At 41.3% G+C, this 26267-nt stretch overlaps 1 protein-coding gene across 1 annotated transcript; it reads right to left on the bottom strand.

The window, feature by feature from the left end:
• Window positions 1–6648: 6648 nt before the first annotated feature.
• Window positions 6649–25946, bottom strand: Ifgga2l2 (interferon-gamma-inducible GTPase 2 like 2). Its single transcript, NM_001024284.2, has 2 exons — window positions 25848–25946; window positions 6649–8678 (listed from the first exon to the last, which is right to left on the bottom strand). The coding sequence occupies exon 2, from the start codon at window positions 8655–8657 to the stop codon at window positions 7425–7427; it is 1233 nt and encodes a 410-aa protein (NP_001019455.1). The 5' UTR covers window positions 8658–8678; window positions 25848–25946; the 3' UTR covers window positions 6649–7424.
• Between the last annotated feature and the right edge of the window lie 321 nt (window positions 25947–26267).

Below are 26267 nucleotides of genomic sequence, written 5' to 3'. Positions count from 1 at the left end.
TAATTTTATACCCAGCCACTTTGCTGAAGTTGTTTATCAGCTTTAGTAGTTCTCTGGTGGAACTTTTGGGATCACTTAAATATACTATCATGTCGTCTGCAAATAGTGATATTTTGACCTCTTCTTTTCCGATCTGTATCCCCTTGATCTCCTTTTGTTGTCTGATTGCTCTGGCTAGAACTTCAAGAACTATATTGAATAAGTAGGGAGAGAGTGGGCAGCCTTGTCTAGTCCCTGATTTTAGTGGGATTGCTTCAAGTTTCTCTCCATTTAGTTTAATGTTAGCAACTGGTTTGCTGTATATGGCTTTTACTATGTTTAGGTATGGGCCTTGAATTCCTATTCTTTCCAGGACTTTTATCATGAAGGGGTGTTGAATTTTGTCAAATGCTTTCTCAGCATCTAATGAAATGATCATGTGGTTCTGTTCTTTCAATTTGTTTATATAATGGATCACGTTGATGGTTTTCCGTATATTAAACCATCCCTGCATGCCTGGGATGAAGCCTACTTGATCATGGTGGATGATTGTTTTGATGTGCTCTTGAATTCGGTTTGCCAGAATTTTATTGAGTATTTTTGCGTCAATATTCATAAGGGAAATTGGTCTGAAGTTCTCTTTCTTTGTTGGGTCTTTGTGTGGTTTAGGTATAAGAGTAATTGTGGCTTCGTAGAAGGAATTCGGTAGTGCTCCATCTGTTTCGATTTTGTGGAATAGTTTGGATAATATTGGTATGAGGTCTTCTATGAAGGTTTGATAGAATTCTGCACTAAACCCGTCTGGACCTGGGCTCTTTTTGGTTGGGAGACCTTTAATGACTGCTTCTATTTCCTTAGGAGTTATGGGGTTGTTTAACTGGTTTATCTGTTCCTGATTTAACTTCGATACCTGGTATCTGTCTAGGAAATTGTCCATTTCCTGAAGATTTTCAAGTTTTGTTGAATATAGGTTTTTATAGTAAGATCTGATGATTTTTTGAATTTCCTCTGAATCTGTAGTTATGTCTCCCTTTTCATTTCTGATTTTGTTAATTTGGACACACTCTCTGTGTCCTCTCGTTAGTCTGGCTAAGGGTTTATCTATCTTGTTGATTTTCTCAAAGAACCAACTTTTGGTTCTGTTGATTCTTTCTATGGTCCTTTTTGTTTCTACTTGGTTGATTTCAGCTCTGAGTTTGATTATTTCCTGCCTTCTACTCCTCCTGGGTGTATTTGTTTCTTTTTGTTCTAGAGCTTTTAGGTGTGCTGTCAAGCTGGTGACATATGCTCTTTCCTGTTTCTTTCTGCAGGCACTCAGCGCTATGAGTTTTCCTCTTAGCACAGCTTTCATTGTGTCCCATAAGTTTGGGTATGTTGTATCTTCATTTTCATTAAATTCTAAAAAGTTTTTAATTTCTTTCTTTATTTCTTCCTTGACCAGGTTATCATTGAGTAGAGCATTGTTCAATTTCCACGTATATGTGGGCATTCTTCCCTTATTGTTATTGAAGACCAGTTTTAGGCCGTGGTGGTCCGATAGCACGCATGGGATTATTTCTATCTTTCTGTACCTGTTGAGGCCCGTTTTTTGACCAATTATATGGTCAATTTTGGAGAAAGTACCATGAGGGGCTGAGAAGAAGGTATATCCTTTTGCTTTAGGATAGAATGTTCTATAAATATCCGTTAAGTCCATTTGGCTCATGACTTCTCTTAGTCTGTCTACATCTCTGTTTAATTTCTGTTTCCATGATCTGTCCATTGATGAGAGTGGGGTGTTGAAATCTCCCACTATTATTGTGTGAGGTGCAATGTGTGTTTTGAGCTTTAGTAAGGTTTCTTTTACATATGTAGGTGCCCTTGTATTTGGGGCATAGATATTTAGGATTGAGAGTTCATCTTGGTGGATTTTTCCTTTGATGAATATGAAGTGTCCTTCCTTATCTTTTTTGATGACTTTTAGTTGAAAATTGATTTTATTTGATATTAGAATGGCTACTCCAGCTTGCTTCTTCTGACCATTTGCTTGGAAAATTGTTTTCCAGCCTTTCACTCTGAGGTAATGTCTGTCTTTGTCTCTGAGGTGTGTTTCCTGTAGGCAGCAGAATGCAGGGTCCTCGTTGCGTATCCAGTTTGTTAATCTATGTCTTTTTATTGGGGAGTTGAGGCCATTGATATTGAGAGATATTAAGGAATAGTGATTATTGCTTCCCATTATATTCATATTTGGAAGTGAGGTTATGTTTGTGTGCTTTCATTCTCTTTGTTTTGTTGCCAAGATGATTAGTTTCTTGCTTCTAGGGTATAGCTTGCCTCCTTATGTTGGGCTTTACCCTTTATTATCCTTTGTAGTGCTGGACTTGTAGAAAGATATTGTGTAAATTTGGTTTTGTCATGGAATATCTTGGTTTCTCCATCTATGTTAATTGAGAGTTTTGCAGGATACAGTAACCTGGGCTGGCATTTGTGTTCTCTTAGGGTCTGTATGACATCTGTCCAGGATCTTCTGGCCTTCATAGTTTCTGGCGAAAAGTCTGGTGTGATTCTGATAGGTCTGCCTTTATATGTTACTTGACCTTTTTCCCTTACTGCTTTTAATATTCTTTCTTTATTTTGTGCGTTTGGTGTTTTGACAATTATGTGACGGGAGGTGTTTCTTTTCTGGTCCAATCTATTTGGAGTTCTGTAGGCTTCTTGTATGCCTATGGGTATCTGTTTTTTTAGGTTAGGGAAGTTTTCTTCTATGATTTTGTTGAAGATATTTACTGGTCCTTTGAGCTGGGAGTCTTCACTCTCTTCTATACCTATTATCCTTAGGTTTGATCTTCTCATTGAGTCCTGGATTTCCTGTATGTTTTGGACCAGTAGCTTTTTCCGCTTTACATTATCTTTGACAGTTGAGTCAATGATTTCTATGGAATCTTCTGCTCCCGAGATTCTCTCTTCCATCTCTTGAATTCTGTTGGTGAAGCTTGTATCTACAGCTCCTTGTCTTTTCTTTTGATTTTCTATGTCCAGGGTTGTTTCCATGTGTTCTTTCTTGATTGCTTCTATTTCCATTTTTAATTCCTTTAACTGTTTGATTGTGTTTTCCTGGAATTCTTTCAGGGATTTTTGCGATTCCTCTCTGTAGGCTTCTACTTGTTCTCTAAGGGAGTTCTTTATGTCTTTCTTGAAGTCCTCCAGCATCATGATCAAATATGATTTTGAAACTAGGTCTTGCTTTTCTGGTGTGTTTGGATATTCCGTGTTTGCTTTGTTGGGAGAATTGGGCTCCGATGATGCCATGTAGTCTTGGTTTCTGTTGCTTGGGTTCCTGCGCTTGCCTCTCGCCATCAGATTATCTCTAGTGTTACTTTGTTCTGCTATTTCTGACAGTGGCTAGACTGTCCTATAACCTGTGTGTCAGGAGTGCTGTAGACCTGTTTTCCTGTTTTCTTTCAGCCTGTTATGGGGACAGAGTGTTCTGCTTTCGGGCGTGTAGTTTTTCCTCTCTACAGGTCTTCAGCTGTTCCTGTGGGCCTGTGTCTTGAGTTCACCAGGCAGGTTTCTTGCAGGGGAAAAGTTGGTCCTACCTGCAGTTCCAAGGCTCAAGTTTGCTCGTGTGGTACTGCCTAAGTCCTCTCCGCTGTGGCAGCAACCGGGAAGATCTGCGCCACTCTTTCCAGGAGCCTCCGTGCACCAGGGTTCCAGATGGTGTTTGGTGTTTTCCTCTGGCGCCTGGATGTGCACAGAGTGCAGTCTCTTCTGGTTTCCCAGGCGTGTCCGCCTCTCTGAAGGTTCAGCTCTCCCTCCCACGGGATTTGGGTGCAGAGAACTGTTTATCCGGTCTGTTTCCTTCAGGTTCCGGCAGTGTCTCAGGCGCAGGGGTCCTGCCGCTCCCGGGCCCTCCCCTACGGGAACCCAGAGGCCTTATACAGTTGCCTCTTGGGCCAGGGATGTGGGCAGGGGTGGGCAGTGTTGGTGGTCTCCTCCGCTCTGCAGCCTCAGGAGTGCCCACTTGATCAGGCGGTGAGGTCTCTCTCCCACGGGGTTTGGGAGCAGAGAGCTCAATGTATTTTTTCTTAACAACTAAATATTACTCCATCGTACAAATGTAGCACATATTCACTATTCATCCACCAGCTGAGATGTCTGGGCTATCTCCAGTCTCTGCCTACTGTGACCATGTATCCAGTCTCTTAATCTATGTCTTTTTATTGTGGAATTGAGTCCACTGAGGTTGAGAGATATTAAAGAATAGTGATTGTTGTTTCCTGTTATTTTTGTTGCTAGAGGTGGAATTATGTTTGTGTGGCTCTCTTCTTTTGGGTTTGTTGCAAGAAGATTACTTTCTGTCTTTTTCTAGGGTGTAGTTTTCCTCCTTGTATTGGAATTTTCTATCTATTATCCTTTGTAGGGCTGGATCTGTGGAAAGATATTTTGTAAATTTGGTTTTGTCATGAAATAACTTGGTTTCTCCATTTATGTTAATTGAGAGTTTTTCTGGATATAGTAGCCTGGGCTGCCATTTGTGTTCTCTTAGAATCTGTATGACATGTGCCTAGGATCTTCTGGCTCTCATAGTCTCTGATGCAATTCTGATAGGTCTGCCCTTATATGTGACTTGACCTTTTCCCCTTACTGCTTTTAATATTTTTTCTTTGTTTTGTGCATTTCTGGTCTTAGTTATGGGTTTACTGCTGTGAATAGATACCAGACCAATGTAAGTTTTAGAAAGGACAACATTTAATTGGGGCTGACTTACAGGCTCAGAAGTTCAGTCCATTATCATCAAGGTGGGAGCATGGCAGCATCGCAGCATCCACGCAGGAATGGTGCAGGAGTCACTGAGTTCTACATCTTCACCAGAAGGAAGGTGGGAACAGACTGAGCATCCTCAGGCAGCTAGGAGGAGGGTCTCCAAGCCCATCCCCACAGTGACACACTTCCTCCAGCAAAGCCACACCTTCTAATAGTGCCAGTCTCTGCGCAAAGCATATGCAAAGCATCACAGATGTTTTGACTATTATGTGATGGGAAGAACTTCTTTTCTGTTCCAATCTATTTGGAGTTCTGTAGGCTTCTTGTGTGTTTATGTTTATGTTTATGTTTATAGGCATTTCCTCCTTTAAGTTAGGGAAGTTTTCTTCTATAATTTTGTTGAAGATATTTATTGGCCCTTTAATTTGGGAATCTTCGCTCTCTTTTCTACCTATTATCCTTAGGCTTGATCTTCTCATTGTGTCCTTGATGTTTGGGGTTAGGACCTTTTTGTTTTGCATTTTCTTTGACTGTTGTGTCAATGTTTTTTATGGCATCTTCTGCCCCTCAGATTTTGTCTTCTATCTCTTGTATTCTGTTGGTAATGCTTGTGTCTATGACTCCTGATCTCTTTCCTAGGTTTTCTATCTCCAGAGTTGTCTCCCTTTGTTATTTCTTTATTGTTTCTATTTTCATTTTTAGATCCTGTATGGTTTTGTTCAATTCCTTCACCTGCTTCATTCTGTTTTCCTATAATTATTTAAGGGATTTTTGGGTTTCCTCTTTGAGGGCTTCTACCTGTTTACTTGTGTTGTCCTGTATTTCATTTATGCATTTATGTCCTTCTTAAAGTCCTCTAACATCATCATGAATAGTGATTTTATATCAAAATCTTGCTTTTTCCAGAGTGTTTTTCTGGTCCCCCATAGATTTATGGCCATCAGTCATGTAAGGGCAATGTCTCAAGCCCATCCACAGGTAGAGGAAGTGACCACTGGTCACAGGCTCAAGACAGATCTCTATTATAATGCGGTACATAAAGGCCTGGAGGCTTAGCCAATCACCTTTTCTTCCCAGACACTCTTCCCTGTGAAAGGTATTTAATCTCAGGCCTAACCTGAGAAGTGGGATATGGTTTTAACCATCTATTTTCCACCATGACAATAAATGTCTTAAAACCACAGACTTCTCTTTTCATTGGGATCCACAATAGGGAGCCATAGAGAAGGCCTTTGCCTACAGAGTTGCGCCTAATCTGTAGATGGCTTCTCTGTGCTCCTAGCCAGGCCCCATCAGTAAACTCAAGGCTAAGGCAGTCCAGTCAATGATCACAGAACCCCTCTTCCCAAGGACCAGACAGAGCTCCCCCTTCTCCCCTACCCCACTCCTCTGCTCTTCCTCTGCATCCCAACAGTGCCTGGATGCTTAAGAGTCTGAAAACCTGATGGTTCTGGCCTCCTCACAGGCCCTAGGAACCCTGAAGCAGCTCAGGCTCTGTCTTACTGTTAGAAGGTGCTTCCCCACTCCGGGAGTGGTGTCATGTGGCTTCCCACATCCCAACAGCCAGCAGCCTGGCAGTGGACTAAACTCCATCAACTTCCTGTGTCCTGCACCTGGAGTGGCCCAGAGCCCTGTGGAGGAGCAAATGTGCAGTACTAATAACCAACAACAATCCTGTATCGCTTTATTCCAGAATTCTTTCTCCTCTTGGTTATCCCATCTTTCAGTTCCTGCCTACCCCATAGGCCACAGGCTTTTTAAATGACAGATGATGCATCCATACAGCAAATGAGACATTTCTTTACGATTCAGAGAAGTGTTAGCTCAGTGAACAAGAATTGAGATTACCAGCGAACAAAAGCATCATTTCCCATAATCAACAGTAGCATATCAAGGGTGCAGTGGGGATAACAACAGCAGACACTCTTTTTTAATCAACAATTTATTACATATTTTATGGTGCCATGTGTGGCTTAAAACAGGTTTTATTCTAAATAACCATAAGCAAGACATGTAATGACAGTAATTCAGAGTTCTCCAGTTCCTGGCACAGAATTACAGATGTTTTCTAGTAATTATCCCTAGCAAGAATGTGGCAGGAGTTTTAGGAGTTTGTTGTTCATTAGCAAACTTATGATCTGTGGTTATGGTTTCTTTCTACTTTGGTCTTAAGTTCTTCCTGTTGAGAGAATCTGTAAACCATGCTAGTCACTCTCTAACACAGGCTTGATGATAGCAGGAATAGGTAAAGTTCAAGTGAATGTATGTGTGTATACGTGTGTGTACGTGTGTGTGTGTGTGTGTGTGTGTGTGTGTGTGCTTGCACATGCGCACATGCATGTGTGCACGCATGCGTGTTTGAGAGACAGAAAGGTACGTAGTGAGAGAGAACATCAGCTAGTGAGAGAATTCTGTTATAATTCACACTAATGAGCCTGGTCCTCAGATGTCTCATGTAGTTAGCAGATTGGCTAATGACATGGTTATGGTCTGTGGCTGTGGGTGACTTGAGTTTGAACTTACATATTTTTTATTGGCTTGGTTCTTTTGAGGCAGGGCCTCACCAGGTAACTCTAGTTGGAATTCGCTATGTAGCCTAATTGGTTGCCTTCAAACTCACAGACATGTGCCTGCCTCTGCCTCCTGAGTGGAGTCCTGGTGTTAGGGTGTGCACCTCCATGCTTGGCCTAAACTAGTCTGAACTAGTTTCTTGAATGTGTCTCTCTAAGGAGAACTTTGGCATCTTCAGCCACTGTGTCAAGGAAAAGAAGTTGTAAGTAAAAGGATTTCCTAAAGTAAAGACCTGTTGCCAGGAGCCCACCATTAGCTGAGGCAGATTTCTCCATGTATTTTAAAAGCATCCCTTCTAATGCTTTTCTTTTCTTAGTTTCTAACAAATAAGGAGATTTAATGATTTTTCTCAGTTGTTCAACAGGCACTTGGGAATCCTTTGCCATGAACTGCAGGGTTGCATCATCCACTCCAAAGAGAACTCGATAGTGGTTTAAACTCATCTTTAACTTCTCCACATCACTGTCTTTGAGGGTGTCCACTACAGGAATAGTCATCAAAACTCCATCTTTGAAGGCTTCTAGCCAGATAAACTGCTGTATAAAGGTGTGTTTTCTTTCAATGGCTGCCTCTGTAATATTAGGCAAGGAAACCATAATGTTGTGATATGTGTGAGTAGAAAGTTTGTTTTGCAGCATGGCCTTCAGGATCGGGAAATCATAGTCAGATACATTTCTGTTTGAGATCAGGAAGATCGGCGGCACATGAAGGTTATTCTTCTTAAACATAGTCACACAATGGCTTCGGATATGCTTCAGGAAGGTTTCTCTGCTAAAGGTGTCTTTGCATTCCATTTCATTTTCTAGATCTATGTCCATCTTGGTTCTCACAAAATAGAAATCCTTCTTCATCATGCTGACTGCTTTGGCGAGGTCTATATCGTTTTTCCTAAAGCGTGTGGCTGAAATAATAATGAAGAAGTCATACTCACAGAATTTCATTTTCTCCAGATAGTCTTTTGGTGGGAAATTTGTGGTTCCAATCCCCGGCAGATCCCAAATAACCACATTCGGAATGTTGGGATGTCTGTATGGAGTTCTCCTCATGGTTGTCTCCACTACCCCAATCGGAGCTGCAGTTTCATCTTCATGTCCAACCCCCCTGAAGACATTGATGAAGCTGGACTTCCCTGTTCCAGACTCTCCTATCACAGCTACATTGAGTGGGGTGTTAGCAAGTTTTCTCAATGCAGAAGTAATTTCATTATTTGCCTGCGGAAGGTCTTCTAGTATCAGGTATAATTCAATCAATGTGATGGTTTCCTGAGAAATGATTTTGTTTTCTGCCTTAAACTTCTTAAAATATTCACTGAAGCTGGAGTACAAGGCTTCACTCTTAGCTGTGCCAGAGAACAGCTGACCCATGACACTGAGCAAACAAAGGCCCTGGAAGGAAGAAGGGAGAGTAAGTTGCAGGAGACTGATGGCAGAGGAACGCCTTGGTGCTTTGCTCTCTGAAAGCACTGTGTCCTCTGGAATGAAGCCTGCTACATTCTGATGTGGACTGGTTCTTATGTACTTCTACTTGCTCTCCAGTAAGTCCTTTATGATGGAAACTTTAAAAGTCAACCGAGAGTACCACGGCCTAAAGCTGGTCTTCAATAACAATAAGGGAAGAATGCCCACATATACGTGGAAATTGAACAATGCTCTACTCAATGATAACCTGGTCAAGGAACAAATAAAGAAAGAAATTAAAGACTTTTTAGAATTTAATGAAAATGAAGGTACAACATACCCAAACTTATGGGACACAATGAAAGCTGTGCTAAGAGGAAAACTCATAGCGCTGAGTGCCTGCAGAAAGAAACAGGAAAGAGCATATGTCACCAGCTTGACAACACACCTAAAAGGTCTAGAACAAAAAGAAGCAAATACACCCAAGAGGAGTAGAAGGCAGGAAATAATCAAACTCAGAGCTGAAATCAACCAAGTAGAAACAAAAAGGACCATAGAAAGAATCAACAGAACCAAAAGTTGGTTCTTTGAGAAAATCAACAAGATAGATAAACCCTTAGCCAGACTAACGAGAGGACACAGAGAGTGTGTCCAAATTAACAAAATCAGAAATGAAAAGGGAGACATAACTACAGATTCAGAGGAAATTAAAAAAATCATCAGATCTTACTATAAAAGTGTATATTCAACAAAATTTGAAAATCTGCAGGAAATGGACAATTTCCTAGACAGATACCAGGTACTAAAGTTAAATCAGGAACAGATAAACCAGTTAAATAACCCCATAACTCCTAAGGAAATAGAAGCAGTCATTAAAGGTCTCCCAACCAAAAAGAGCCCAGGTCCAGACGGGTTTAGTGCAGAATTCTATCAGACCTTCATAGAAGACCTCATACCAATAGTATCCAAACTATTCCACAAAATTGAAACAGATGGAGCACTACCGAATTCCTTCTATGAAGCCACAATTACTCTTATACCTAAACCACACAAAGACCCAACAAAGAAAGAGAACTTCAGACCAATTTCCCTTATGAATACCGACGCAAAAATACTCAATAAAATTCTGGCAAATCGAATCCAAGAGTACATCAAAACAATCATCCACCATGATCAAGTAGGCTTCATCCCAGGCATGCAGGGATGGTTTAATATACGGAAAACCATCAACCATCCATTATATAAACAAACTGAAAGAACAAAACCACATGATCATTTCATTAGATGCTGAGAAAGCATTTGACAAAATTCAACACCCCTTCATGATAAAAGTCCTGGAAAGAATAGGAATTCAAGGCCCATACCTAAACATAGTAAAGGCCATATACAGCAAACCAGTTGCTAACATTAAACTAAATGGAGAGAAACTTGAAGCAATCCCACTAAAATCAGGGACTAGACAAGGCTGCCCACTCTCTCCCTACTTATTCAATATAGTTCTTGAAGTTCAAGCCAGAGCAATCAGACAACAAAAGGAGGTCAAGGGGATACAGATTGGAAATAAGAAATCAAAATATCACTATTTGCAGATGATATGATAGTATATTTAAGTGATCCCAAAAGTTCCACGAGAGAACTACTAAAGCCGATAAACACCTTCAGCAAAGTGGCTGGGTATAAAATTAACTCAAATAAATCAGTAGCCTTCCTCTACACAAAAGAGAAACAAGCCGAGAAAGAAATTAGGGAAACGACACCCTTCATAATAGACCCAAATAATATAAAGTACCGCGGTGTGACTTTAACCAAGCAAGTAAAAGATCTGTACAATAAGAACTTCAAGCCTCTGAAGAAAGAAATTGAAGAAGACCTCAGAAGATGGAAAGATCTCCCATGCTCTTGGATTGGCAGGATTAATATAGTAAAAATGGCCATTCTACCAAAAGCAATCTACAGATTCAATGCAATCCCCATCAAAATACCAATCCAATTCTTCAAAGAGTTAGACAGAACATTTTGCAAATTCATCTGGAATAACAAAAAACCCAGGATAGCCAAAACTATTCTCAACAATAAAAGGACTTCAGGGGGAATCACTATCCCTGAACTCAAGCAGTATTACAGAGCAATAGTGATAAAAACTGCATGGTATTGGTACAGAGACAGACAGATAGACCAATGGAACAGAATTGAAGACCCAGAAATGAACCCACACACCTATGGGCACTTGATTTTTGACAAAGGAGCCAAAACCATCCAATGGAAAAAAGATAGCATTTTCAGCAAATGGTGCTGGTTCAACTGGAGGTCATCATGTAGAAGAATGCAGATCGATCCATGCTTATCACCCTGTACAAAGCTTAAGTCCAAGTGGATCAAGGACCTCCACATCAAACCAGATACACTCAAACTAATAGAAGAAAAACTAGGGAAGCATCTGGAACACATGGGCACTGGAAAAAATTTCCTGAACAAAACACCAATGGCTTATGCTCTAAGATCAAGAATCGACAAATGGGATCTCATAAAACTGCAAAGCTTCTGTAAGGCAAAGGACACTGTGGTTAGGACAAAACGGCAACCAACAAATTGGGAAAAGATCTTTACCAATCCTACAACAGATAGAGGCCTTATATCCAAAATATACAAAGAACTCAAGAAGTTAGACCGCAGGGAAACAAATAACCCTATTAAAAATGGGGTTCAGAGCTAAACAAAGAATTCACAGCTGAGGAATGCCGAATGGCTGAGAAACACCTAAAGAAATGTCCAACATCTTTAGTCATAAGGGAAATGCAAATCAAAACAACCCTCAGATTTCACCTCACACCAGTGAGAATGGCTAAGATCAAAAACTCAGGTGACAGCAGATGCTGGCGAGGATGTGGAGAAAGAGGAACACTCCTCCATTGTTGGTGGGATTGCAAACTGGTAAAACCATTCTGGAAATCAGTCTGGAGGTTCCTCAGAAAATTGGACATTGAACTGCCTGAGGATCCAGCTATATCTCTCTTGGGCATATACCCAAAAGATGCCTCAACATATAAAAGAGACACGTGCTCCACTATGTTCATCGCAGCCTTATTTATAATAGCCAGAAAATGGAAAGAACCCAGATGCCCTTCAACAGAGGAATGGATACAGAAAATGTGGTACATCTACACAATGGAATATTACTCAGCTATCAAAAACAACGAGTTTATGAAATTCGTAGGCAAATGGTTGGAACTGGAAAATATCATCCTGAGTGAGCTAATCCAATCACAGAAAGACATACATGGTATGCACTCATTGATAAGTGGCTATTAGCCCAAATGCTTGAATTACCCTAGATCCCTAGAACAAACGAAACTCAAGACGGATGATCAAAATGTGAATGCTTCACTCCTTCTTTAAATGAGGAAAAAGAATACCCCTGGCAGGGAAGGGAGAGGCAAAGATTAAAACAGAGACTTAAGGAACACCCATTCAGAGCCTGCCTCACATGTGGCCCATACATATACAGCCACCCAATTAGACAAGATGGATGAAGCAAAGAAGTGCAGACCGACAGGAGCCGGATGTAGATCGCTCCTGAGAGACACAGCCAGAATACAGCAAATACAGAGGCGAATGCCAGCAGCAAACCACTGAACTGAGAATAGGTCCCCTATTGAAGGAATCAGAGAAAGAACTGGAAGAGCTTGAAGGGGCTCGAGACCCCAAAAATACAACAATGCCAAGCAACCAGAGCTTCCAGGGACTAAGCCACTACCTAAAGACTATACATGGACTGACCCTGGACTCTGACCCCATAGGTAGCAATGAATATCCTAGTAAGAGCACCAGTGGAAGGGGAAGCCCTGGGTCCTGCTAAGATTGAACCCCCAGTGAACTAGTCTATGGGGGGAGGGCGGCAATGGGGGGAGGGTTGGGAGGGGAACACCCATAAGGAAGGGGACGGGGGAGGGGGATGTTTGCCCGGAAACCGGGAAAGGGAATAACACTCGAAATGTATATAAGAAATACTCAAGTTAATAAAAAAAAAAAAAAACAACGAAAAAAAAAAGCTAGGCATGGAGGCTTGTAAAAAGGCTTTAAACTATATTTAATAAGCAGTGTATCCTTGTAACAGAACTTGACTCAAGAAGTTACATTTGGGATTCTGAAGCCTGTTTTGTAAAAAAAAAAAATGGGGTTCAGATCTAAACAAAGAATTCACAGCTGAGGAATGCCGAAAGGCTGAGAAACACCTAAAGAAATGTTCAACATCTTTAGTCATAAGGGAAATGAAAATCAAAACAACCCTGAGATTTCACCTCACACCAGTGAGAATGGCTAAGATCAAAAACTTAGGTGACAGCAAATGCTGGCGAGGATGTGGAGAAAGAGGAACACTTCTCCATTGTTGTTGGGATTGCAGACTGGTACAACCATTCTGGAAATCAGTCTGGAGGTTCCTCAGAAAATTGGACATTGAACTGCCTGAGGATCCAGCTATACCTCTCTTGGGCATATACCCAAAAGATGCCCCAACATATAAAAGAGACACGTGCTCCACTATGTTCATCGCAGCCTTATTTATAATAGCCAGAAGCTGGAAAGAACCCAGATGCCCTTCAACAGAGGAATGGATACAGAAAATGTGGTACATCTACACAATGGAATATTACTCAGCTATCAAAAACAATGACTTTATGAAATTCATAGGCAAATGGATGGAACTGGAAAATATCATCCTGAGTGAGGTAACCCAATCACAGAAGAACACACATGGTATGCACTCATTGATAAGTGGCTATTAGTCCAAATGCTTGAATTACCCTAGATGCCTAGAACAAATGAAACTCAAGACGGATGATCAAAATTTGAATGCTTCACTCCTTCTTTAAAAGGGGAACAAGAATACCCTTGGCAGGGAATAGAGAGGCAAAGATTAAAACAGACACAGAAGGAACACCCATTCAGAGCCTGCCCCACATGTGGCCCATACATATACAGCCATCCAATTAGACAAGATGGATGAAGCAAAGAAGTGCAGGCCGACAGGAGCCGGATGTAGATCGCTCCTGAGAGACACAGCCAGAATACAGCAAATAGAGAGGCAAATGCCAGCAGCAAACCAGTGAACTGAGAACGGGACCCCCGTTGAAGGAATCAGAGAAAGAACTGGAAGAGCTTGAAGGAGCTCAAGACCCCTTATGAACATCAATGCCAAGCAACCAGAGCTTCCAGGGACTAAGCCACTACCTAAAGACTATACATGGACTGAACCTGGACTCTGACCTCATAGGTAGCAATGAATAGCCTAGTAAGATCACCAGTGGAAGGGGAAGCCCTTGGTCCTACTAAGACTGAACTCCCAGTGAACGTGATTGTTGGGGGGAGAGCGGCAATGGGGGGATGATGGGGAGGGGAACACCCATAAAGAAGGGGAGGGGGAGGGATTAGGGGGATGTTTGCCCGGAAACTGGGAAAGAGAATAACACTGGAAATGAAAATAAGAAATACTCAAGTTAATAAAAAAAAAGTCAACCGAAGTAGGAGTATTCACATCACCATCCGCATGTGCCCCTTAGCCAACTAGTTTTGGAATTGGAGCAATCCTGTTGCCTCTAATTAGACTGGAGCTTACATGCACATCCAAGATGTTTTTCTACCCAGGCATACTTTCTTCAGAATGTGCTTTCAAGTTACAATGAATTTTAACTACCTTAAGTGTAATTTCTCAAACTGAGAAGCAAAAAAATAATTGTCATCAATGTTTAGTAAATGTTGTTTCCCCAATAGTCACATAAACCTTCCTTTTACACTTCTACTTTTAGCAATTTTATTTGACATAATTATTGTTAATTAATTACTTTTCTAGTGTCTTTTCCATAACGTGGAACCTATCTCCATGGGAATGAAAACTTTCAACAATAATCTGAAGCTTCTTTACCCTTAAAGATCATGTTAAAACCTATTTACTCCATTTAACAGTTCAGTGTGCTTGAACTATTATTTAGCTCTACTTTATGTTAATATTTTACTGTATAAAAATCATCCACCTGTGCACTGGAAAGTAGCTCATTTGGTAAAATGCTTCTGGCATGAAGAAGGCCCTGGGTTCAATACCCAATAGTGTATAAACATAGTTGGATGTGCACACATACACATGGCTAAAACTTATAGATATAGAATTATCTAAATGCTTATCCACATCTAGCCAACATTAATATTCTTTTTGAATATATTTTTATGGAGAATGAGAGAAATGGGGTTAGTACAGGGTGGTGGTGGTAGCCATTAAGCAGGTCACCTGCATGGCCTCAACTTCAGTTCTCACCTTGACTTTCTTTGATGGACTGTGTCCCAGAATATATAAGCCGAATAAATCCCTTCCTCCCAAAGTTGCTTTTGGTCATGTCTTTTTACATCAGTAGAAAGAACACTAATACAGAATATTATTTTGAGTACTTTCAGCAAAGTAGCAGGATATAATATCAACACAAAAATCAGTAAGTAGTTATTTCATATGGCAGTAACAAACTTCTTAAGAAATAAATAAGGGTGAAGTCCCATCCAAATATCTAAAATATGAATAACAGGGTATGTGCATAGTTGAGGCCAAAGATTTCTACAATTTTTATTTATTTTATTTATAAATAAATATTTATGTATTTTATTTATACTTGAACCTTTGAAGAAAGGAGTGGAAGAAGATATTAGAAGTTGTAAAGGCCTTCCATGCTCATGAAGTGGGAGAATTAGTATTGATTAATTTGCTGTATTAGTAAAACTCATCTTTGGATATGAGGAAAATTCTAGTTATATCTTTCACAGGATAGAAAAACCACTCCTAAAATTCACACAATTGACAGCAGATCTGTGAGAAACCACAGCCAGCATGAGTAAAGAAGCCATTTTGGATATATCATAATGCTCGTGGGCAATGTAGACTGAAATCACAATGACACCAAGCAAGGTGGAATTCCCAAGCCATCAAGCTACCAACCCATGCACAGAAATTCAGGCTAAGACTGGAAAGGCCCAGAAAGAAACCCAATCATGGAATATCTGACAGAGGGTTCAAAAAATTATACACAGAAGAAAAGACTGTATCTTCAACACATGATGCTGGGAGAGCTCAGTATCCTCATATGGGAGTGTGTGAACTTTTCTCTTTGTATTTTGTGGGGAACACACCATGACATTTGTTTAGGGTAGCAGAACTAATTTTCATTTCTGTACTCCCACCAATCAATAATATTGAGGTGTTCCTTCCCTCTCACCTCCTCCTCTCCAATATTTGTGTGACTTTACCCTTGATAGTTGATAGCTATGTTTCCTGGGTGAGATGAACTCTCAATGCCCTTTGTGTTTTAAGAGTTATTTATATTTATTTATTAATTTATTGGAGGGTGATAGCATGTGTATGTTGTGGGGTGCTTGTGTTTGCAGAGGCCAGAAGAAGTCATTGGTTCTCCTTTACCTCCACTCTGTGTCTATTCCTCTCAAAAAGGGTTTCCCAGAATCTGGGGCTCACTTCTCTCCTAGACTGGAGGCAAACAAGCCTAAGAAAACCTCTTATTTGTGGTATCACCAACAGTGTCTGGGTTTGGTGACTGCAGATGGGATGGATCCCCAGGTAGGGCAGTCTCTGGATGGCCTTTTCTCTGGATGGCCTTCCCTTCAGTGAAGAATTTAGGACAAGGACTGAAGGACCTGAAGGGGTTTGCATCCCCACAGGAAGAGCAACAATATCAACCAACCAGACCCCCCCTCAAAGCTTCCAGAAACTAAACCACCAACGAAAGTATAAATGGGGGGACCCATGGCTCCAGCTGGATCTGTAGCAGAGGATGGCCTTATTGGGCATCACTGGGAGGGAGTTCCTTAGTCCTGTAGAGGTTAGATGACCCAGTGTATGGGAATACTAGGGCACTGAAGCAGGAGGGAGTGGGTGGGTGGCATAGCACCCTCATAGAGGCAGGGGGGAAGGTGGAGTGGAAACCGGGAAGGGGGATAACATGTGAAATGTAAATAAATAAAATAACCAATAAAAAAAGAAATCCCCTTATTTCTGGAAACACTCTGCGTTATAGACATTTGCTGGTTTGCCCAGCTTGTTACATGCTTGCTGGGATGTGAACTTGGGTCATCACAATTATGAAGCAAGCTCTCTTAACCACTGAACCATCTCTTTAGCTCCTAAGTGTAGTTTTTCATTTGCCTTTTCCTGGGTTAAAGATTTTGCAAACATTATTGCCATGTATTCATTGGACATTTGTGTTGCTTTCAAGGACTGTCTGTTTTGTTTCTTTGCTCTTTATGGATGAGATTTGATTTATTTTTGTTTAATAATAATATCTTCTATTCATCCTGGGTACTCATCCCTCATTGGTTGAATCCAATCCAATTGGTCACCTCCAATATTAAGTGTCACAATTGCACCATTGGGTCATCTTGCTGGGCTAGTCATTGTGATAGATAGGCTCTATAGTTGCCTGTGGATGGTTTTCTAAAAAATGCTGTTTGAACTCCCTGCATCCAAATCCGATTGCAGGGAGAGCTGGACCCTCCTGAAGTGCAGGCACTCCTGAGAAATCAGAGGAGAATACTCTCTGCCCACATTCCAGACCCAAGAGGAAATTGTCATCTGTGCCTCCTGGGCACAGGGACCTAGGAGCAGTCAGGGGCCGGACCCTTCCAGTTCCTGCCTGAGCTGAGAGCTGAAAGCCAGCCACCAGGAGTGACTACACATCTGAGAGCATAGGTAAGACCAACTTTTCTGCTCCAAGTGACCTGCCTGGTGGACTCAGGACACAGAAAGGCAGAAGTCCTCTGAAACAGGGCACTTCTGGTTTCTGACTGTGCCCAGAACTGAACTGATCCCATCCCACAGCTTCCTGCTCCCAAAGCCCATGGGGGAGAGAGCTGAACACTCAGAAGCGCAGATGATCCTGAGACCACAGGACAGACTGCCACTTCTGCCCAAATTTGCCCACATCCTTAGCCCAAGAGGAAATTCCAGAGTGGCTCTGGACACAGGAATATCACAGCAGTCAGCTGCAGGAACCCGCAGTCCAGGTCTGTGCCCAGAATTGAATTGAACTGGTCAAACAGCTCCATGCACCCAAATCCCGTGGGGGGAGAGAGCCAGACCCTCAGAAGTGTGGACACTCCTGAGAAATCAGAGGAGACTACTCTCTGCCCACATTCTTGACCCAAGAGGAAATTGCCTAGTGCCATCTATGGCCTCTGGGCACAGGGGCCTAAAAGCAGTCAGGGGCAGGATCCTTCCGGTTCCTGCCTGCTCCAAGAGCTGAAAGCCAGCCTCCAGGAGTGGCTACACACCTGAAAGAAGAGCACTCTGTTTCCAGAACCAGCTGAAAAAAAAAAAAACAAAAGAAAACAGGAAAGCAGGTCTACAGGAATGCTGACACTGAGATCTAAAGGAGGGTCAAGACACTGTCAGAAACAGCAAGACCAACACCAGAGAAAACCTGATGGCAAGAGGCAAGTGGAGGAACCTAAGCAACAGAAACCAAGACTACTTGGCATCATCAGAGCCCAGTTCTCCCACCAGAGCAAATACTGGATATCCAAACACACCAGAAAAGCTAGATTTAGATTTAAAATCACATTTTATGATAATGATTGAAGACTTTAAGAAGGACATAAGTAACTCCCTTAACGAAATACAGGACAACACAGATAAACAAGTAGATGCCCTTAAAGAGGAAACACAAAAATCCCTGAAAGAATTACAGGAAAACAAAACCAAACAGGTGAAGGAATTGAACAAAACTGTGCAGGATTTAAAAATGGAAATAGAAACAACAAAAAAAGCACAAAGGGAGACAAACCTGGAGATATAAAACCCAGGGAAGAGATCACAAGTCATAGACACAAGCATCACCAACAGAATACAAGAGATAAAAGAATCTCGGGGGCAGAAGGCACCATAGAAAACATCGACACAACCCTCAAAGATAATGTAAAACTCAAAAAGCCCCTAGCCCAAAACATACATGAAATCCAGGACACAATGAGAAGATCAAACATAGGGATAGTAGGTATAGAAGAGAATGAAGACTCCCAACTTAAAGGTTCAGTAAAAATCTTCAACAAAATTATAGCAGAAAAGTTCCCTAACCTACAGGAAGAGATGCCCATAAACACATGAGAAGCCTACACAACACCAAATAGATTGGACCAGAAAAGAAATTTCTTCCATCACATAATAGTCAAAACAAATGCACAAAACAAAGGAAGAATATTAAAAGCAGTAAGGGAAAAAGTTCAAGTTACATATAAGGGCAGACCTATCAGAATTACACCAGATTTCTCACCAGAGACTATGAAAGCCAGAAGATCCTTGGGCAGATGTCATACAGACCCTAAGGGAACACAAATGCCAGCCCAGGCTAGTATATTCAGCAAATCTCTGAATTAACAAAGGGGGAGACACCAAGATATTCCATGACAAAACCAAATTTACACAATATCTTTCTATGAGTCCAGCCCTACAAAGGGTAGTAGATGGAAAAGCACAAACAAGGAGGGAAACTACACCCTAGAAAAAGGAAGAAAGTAATCTCCTTGCAAGAAAACCAAAAGAAGAGAGACACACAAACATAATTCTACCTTTAAATGCAAAAATAATAGGTAGCAATAATCACTATTCCTTAATATCTCTCCACATCAATGGACTCAATTTTGCAATAAGAAGACATGACTAACAGAGTGGATACATAAAGAGGACCCAGCATTTTACTGCATACAGGAAATACATCTCAGAAACAAAGACAGACACTTCATTCAGAGCCAAAGGCTGGAAAAAAACTTTCCAAGCAAATGGTCCAAAGAAACAAGCTGGAGTAGCCATTCTAATATCAAATAAAATCAACTTTCAACCAAAAACCATCAAAAAAGATAAGGAAGGACACTTTGTATTCATCAAAGGAAAAATGAGATGAAGTCTCAATCCTAAATAGCTATGCTCTAAATGTAAGGGCGCCTCTATCTATAAAAAAAGAAATTACTAAAGCTCAAAGAACACATTGCACCTCATACAATACTAGTAGGAGATTTCAACACCCAACTCTCATCAATGGACAGATCATAGAAACAGAAATTAAATAGAAATATAGAGTAACTAATAGAAGTTATGAACCAAATGGACTTAACAGATATTTATAGAACATTCCATCCTAAACAAAAGAATATATCTTTTCTTAGCACCTCATGGTACTTTCTCCAAAATTGATCATATAATCAGTCACAAAACAGGCCTCAAGAGATAGAGGAAGATAGAAATAATCCCATGCATCCTATCAGATCACCACGGACTGTGGCTGGTCTTCAATAACAACAATAACAACAGAATGCCCACATACACATGGTGGTTGAACAATGTTCTACTCAATGATAACTTAGTCATGGAAGAAATAAAGAAAGAGATTAAAGACTCCTTAGAATTTAAAGAAAATGAAATTACAACCTACCCAAACTGATGGGACATAATGAAAGCTGTGCTAAGAGGAAAACTCATAGTTCAGAGTGCCTCCAAAAAGATACAGGAGAGAGCATACTTCAGCAACTTGACAGCACACCTAAAAGCTCTAGAACAAAAAGAAGCAAATACACCCAAGAGGAGTAGAAGGCAGGAAATAATCAAACTCAGAAATGAAATCAACCAAATAGAAACAAAAAGGACTATACCAAGAAACAACAAAACCAGGAGCTGACTTTTTGAGAAAATCAACAAGATAGATAAATCCTTAGCCAAACTAACCAGAGGGCACAGAGAGAGTATCCAAATTAACAAAATCAGAAATGAAAAGGGAGACATAACCACAGAATCTGAGGAAATTAAAAAAAAATCGTATCCTACTACAAAAACCTATTCAATAAGACTTGAAAATCTGGAGGAAATGGACAATTTTCTAGACAAATACTAGGTACCAAAGTTAAATCAGGAACAGGTAAACCATATAAATAACCACATAACTCCTAAAGAAGTAGAAGTAATTATTAAAAGTCTTCCAACCAAAAAGATCCCAGAACCAGATGGATTAAGTGGAGAATTCTATTAGTCCTTCATAGACGACCTCATACCAATACTGTCCAAACTATTCCGCAAAATAGGAACAGACAGAGCACTACCAAATTCCTTCTATGAAGACACAATTACTTGTATTCCTAGACCACACAAAGACCCAACAAAGAAAGAGAACTTCAGACCATTTTCCCTGATGAATATTGACACAAAAATATTCAATAAAATTCTTGCAAACTGAATCCAAGAGTACATCAGATCGATCATCCATCGTAGGCTTCATCCTAGGGATGCAGGGATGGTTCAATATATGGAAATTCATCAATGTAATCCACTATATAAAGTAACTCAAATATTAAAAAGCACATGATCATTTCATTAGATGCTGAGAAAGCATTTGACAAAATTCAACACCCTTTCATCTTAAAAGTCTTAGAAAGATCAGGAATTCAAGGCCCATACATGAAGGTAGTAAGAACAATATAGAGCAAACCTGTAGCTAACATCAAACTTAATGGAGAGAAACTTGAAGCAATCCCACTAAAATCAGGGACTAGACAAGGCTGCCCACTCTCTCCCTACTTATTCAATATAGTTCTCAAAGTCCTAGCCAGAGCAATCAGACAACAAGAGGAGGTCAAAGAGATACAAAATGGAAAGGAAGAAGCCAAAATATCACTATTTGCGGATAATATGATAGTATACTTAAGTGCCCCCAAAGGTTCCACCAGAGAACTACTAAGCCTGATAGACAACTTCAGCAAAGTGGCTGGGTATAAAATTATCTCAAACAAATCAGTAGCCTTCCTCTATTCAAAGGAAAAACAGGATGAGAAAGAAATTCGGGAAATGACACTCTTCACAATAGTCGCAAATAATATAAATTACCTTGATGTGACTTTAACCACATTTGTATGATAAGAACTTCAAATCTCTGAAGAAAGAAATTGAAGAAGATCTCAGAAGATGGAAAGATACCCCTGTGCTCATGGATTAGCAGGATGTATATAGTAAAAATGGCCACTATGCCAAATGCAACCTACAGATTCAATGCAATCCTGATCAAAATTCCAACTGAATTCTTCATAGAGACAGAAAGAGCAATTTGAAATTTCATTTGGAATAACAAAAAACCCAGGATAGTGAAAACTCTACTGAACAAGAAAAGAACTTCTGGGGGAATCACTGTCCCTGACCTTAAGCAGTATTACAGAGCAATAGTAATAAAAACTGTAGAATATTGGTTCAGAGACTGGCAGATAGATCAGGGGAATAGAATTGAAGACCCAGAAATGCACCCACTTATCTATGGTCAGTTGATCTTTGACAAAGGAGCTAAAACCATCCAATGGAAAAAAGACAGCATTTTTGACAAATGGTGCTGGTTCAACTGGAGGTCAACATGTAGAAGAATACAAGTCAATCTATTCTTATTCCCCTGTACAAAGTTTATGTCCAAGTGGATCAAGGACCTCCACATCAAACCAGATACACTGAAACTAACAGAGGAAAAAGTGGGGAAGAATCTCGATCACATGGGCACTGGGGAAAATTTCTTTCTTTTTAAAAAAAATTTATTTATTTATTTATTTATTTATTTATTTATTTATTTATTTATTTGTATGAGTACACTGTAGCTGTATTCAGACACCAGAAGAGGGCATCAGATCCCATTACAGATGGTTGTGAGTCTCCATGTGGTTGCTGGGAATTGAACTCAGGACCTCCGAAAGAGCAGTCAGTGCTCTTAACCTCTGAGCCGTTTCTCCAGCCCCGGGGGAAAATTTCTTGAACAAAATATCAGTGGCTTATGCTTTAAGATCAAGATTTGACAAAGGACCTGATAAAACTGCAAAGTTTCTGCAAGGCAAAGGACACTGTCATTAGGACAAAACAACAACCAGCAGATTGGGAAAAGATCTTTACCAATCCTATATCTGATAGAGGGCTAATATCCAAAATATATAAAGAACTCAAGAACAGAGATTCCATAGAGCCAAATAACCCTATTAAAATGTGGGGTACAGAGCTAAACAAAACATTCTCAGGTGAGAAATATCGAATGGCCGAAAAGCACCTAAAGAAATGTTCAACATCCTTAGTCATTGGGGAAATGCAAATCAAAACAACCCTGAGATTCCACCTCATGCAAGTCAGAATGACTAAGGTAAAAAACTCAGGTGACAGCAGATGCTGGGGAGGATGTGGAGAAAGAGGAACACTCCTCCATTGTTGGTGGGATTGCAGACTGGTACAACCATTCAAATCAGTCTGGAGCTTCCTCAGAAAATTGGACATTGAACTACCTGAGGACCCAGCTATACCTCTCCTGGTCATATACTCCCAAAATGCTCCAACATATAACAAAGACACGTGCTCCACTATGTCCATGCAGCCTTATTTATAATAGCCAGAAGCTGGAAAGAACCCAGATGCCCTTCAACAGAGGAATGGATTAAAAAATGTGGTACATCTACACAATGGAATATTACTCAGCTATCAAAAACAATGACTTTATGAAATTCGTAGGCAAATGGTCAGAACTGGAAAATATCATCCTAAGTGAGGTAACCCAATCACAGAAAAACACACTTGGTATGCACTCATTGATACGTGGCTATTAGCCCAACAGCTCGAACTATCCAAGATGCAATCCACAGACCACAGGAAGCTCAAGAATAAGGATGACAAAAATGCGGATGCTCCCGCTCCGTCTTAATAGGGGGACCAAAAATATCCATAGGAGTGGACATGGGGGCAAAGTTTAGAGCAGAGACTGAAGGAACAGCCATTCAGAGCCTGCCCCACATGTGGCCCATATTTATACAGCCACCAATACTAGATAAGATTGATGAATCTGTGAAGTGCATGTGGAAAGGGACTGGGTATAGATGTCTCCTGAGAGATGCATCCAGAGCATATCAAATACAGAGGTGAATTCTAGCAGCAAACCACTGAACTGAGAACAGGTCCCCCTTTGGGGGAATTAGAGGAAGGATTGAAAGAGATGAGGGGACTTGTAAGCCCATAAGAACAACAATGCCAACCGACCAGAGCTTCCAGGAACCAAACCACTACCCAAAACTATACATGGACTGACCCTGGGCTCCAACTGCATATGTAGCAGAAGATGGCCTTGCTGGACACCAATAGAAGGAGAAGCCCTTGGTCCTGCCTAGGTTGGACCCCCAGTGTACGGGAGTGTCGGGGAGGGGCGGTAAGGGAGGGTGGATTGGGAGGGGAACACCCTTATGGAAGATGGGGGAATTGGAGGAGTTAGAGGGCTTATGAACCAGAAACAAGGAAAGGGAATAACATTTTAAATGTGAATAAATAAATATCTGATTAAAAGTGCTGTTCAATCAAAGTTTCAGAGCTGAAGGGGTTTGCAACCTCATAAGAACAATACCAACCAACAGAGCTTCCACAGTCTAAAGCACCATCCGAAGTGTACACATGGACAGACCCATGGCTCTAGCTGCATATGTAGCAGAGGATGGCCTTGTGGAACACCAATGGGAGGAGAAGCCCTTGGTCTTTTCAAGGCTGGACACCCCCAGTGTAGAGGAATGTCAGGGCAGGGAGGTGGGAAGGGGTGGGTGGTTGGGTGGGGGAACACCCTCATAGAAGAAGAGGGCAGGGGTAGGGGATAGGGGTATTATGGACAGTAAACTGTGAAATCTGTTTCATGCTCCTTCCCCAATAATTCTGACTCCCTACTCACACTCCTAAGCCTTAGCAGACAGGGATGCCAAGATTACAAATCTATGAGTGAATGATCTCTTGATCAGGCCCTTGGCAGGCGGCGTCCTGGGCTCAGTTGTACAGGACAATTAAGGAGGAAATTGTTTTGAGTGCTTTGTAAAACCTGCATGAGCAACCCTTTAACAGTTATGCCAACTGTTCTACTCAAACCACAGGAAAACAGAGACATGTGAAGGATTTTATCCACTGTGTCTGGCTGTAGGTTGAGGGCCAGTCCTGGGGCATATGCAGAAACTTCCTCTACATGGGGACTTTCTTTTCATACCAGTCACTACAGACTGGTAGATTTGGGGTGACAGAGCTTAGGAAGAGAGGAAGCACACAGCAGATCATCTTCCCTGAGTGCTGCCTGAGCAGCTCATTGCTGAGTATCCATTAGGTGTACTCAGAGTGATGTGCGAGCTTCAGGAGCTGGCGAGAACAGTGAGGCACAAGAACGGAGTAGAGTTCTCTGCTGAAGTGGCAGGGCAAGGTCACCCGTGTCTGTGGCAAGGAAGACCTGAGTAAAGACAATGTTCTGAAAGAGAAGATAACCAAATTAAATAAGTGAGCACCATAGCAGGATTAGATAAATGACACCGTAGGCAGATGTACTTTTGACAGGGACAGTCCCCTGCAGGACACAGACAGAATGTCCCCGAAGGCACACAGCTGTTCTTGTCTTTTCAGTTTTCCCCTCTCATTCAGTTCTAGCTCCTGGTTTTTCGATGGAGCCTCCAGTATAATAGCTGTCCTCAAGGTCTTCCCACACAAAGCCAGCATTACAAATGGAAGCCTGTCCAAAGGACAGTTGCCATCCCACCCTGACACAGCACACGTTCCTTACAGATGCAGAGAAGACCCTTCCTTAGTGCTCCTGCTTTGCAATAAAGAAAACCGCAGTGAATAGGATTTCCAGAGACCAGATTTCTGCAGCCAGCTCCAGCAGAGGCACCATGCTGAGAGACCTCTTCTCCACAGGTCAGGTCCTCAGGAATGTTAGGAATGAAAGAGTTGACCCTGAACTAGGAAGCAAGATGAGCCTGAGACAGAACTAAGTCTTACTTGCTGCCAAGATATTGTGTTACATGAAACATTCATTATGGCCATTTCAGGAAGAGGAATTAGAGGCAAGCAAATCAGTTGGATAAGTTTTGCCAAAAACCGACACCCAGATCATTCCCTTAGGTCTACCTCAACTTGAGTGATGTGCTCAAAGACCATCCACAAGCCAGTCCTGTCCGACTCCCACCAAAGCCCCTCTAGCTTTCAAGCTGAGCATCCCCACTGTCTGGGCATGTTCCTAAATGTCTTGTTGCCTATTTGCTCTTTAGAGAAAACAGCGAGTGAGGGTTAGAAATTAGAACTGAATGCTCCTGGCCACTTACCAGAAACTCCTGTGCCCAGTGGATTCATACGCTTTTGTTCCACTGCCGGAAGCACCCTCCTGTGTGTTCTCTAGTCTCTTCACGTGAAAACCCCGTTCCTGCTTCCTCTGTGGCTCAAGTCAGTTCCACAGACTTACACACCCTTCTGGCTTCTGCCCCGCCCCTCTCAGTGTGTGTTGGCCAATCATGGAGGAACACAGATCTAGCAGCTCTCAGAACCTCCTGCATTTCCCAGAAGAGAAATTGAAAATGAAACTTAGAGCGGTTTCTCATTCTATTATCACTTCATTTGTTAGCAGAAAAAGCTACACATTTCTAACATAACAATGGGGGGTGTCATTGGAAGCTGAGGGGGCACACAGAGACACAGTTCCCTAACTAGGCTGGAACCCAATCCTTGAAAGATGGTTTTCCTTATCC

Source organism: Rattus norvegicus, chromosome 18 (genome assembly GCF_036323735.1).
Source record: "Rattus norvegicus strain BN/NHsdMcwi chromosome 18, GRCr8, whole genome shotgun sequence".
NCBI lineage: Eukaryota > Metazoa > Chordata > Mammalia > Rodentia > Muridae > Rattus > Rattus norvegicus.
The sequence above is the reverse complement of the archived record's forward strand: the minus strand, read 5'-3'. Positions and strand labels throughout refer to the sequence as shown.

What these genes read in the sequence shown, in the direction of transcription:
- Ifgga2l2 (NM_001024284.2), bottom strand. Translation starts at nt 8,657, where the DNA reads ATGGGTCAGCTGTTCTCTGGCACAGCTAAGAGTGAAGCCTTGTACTCC.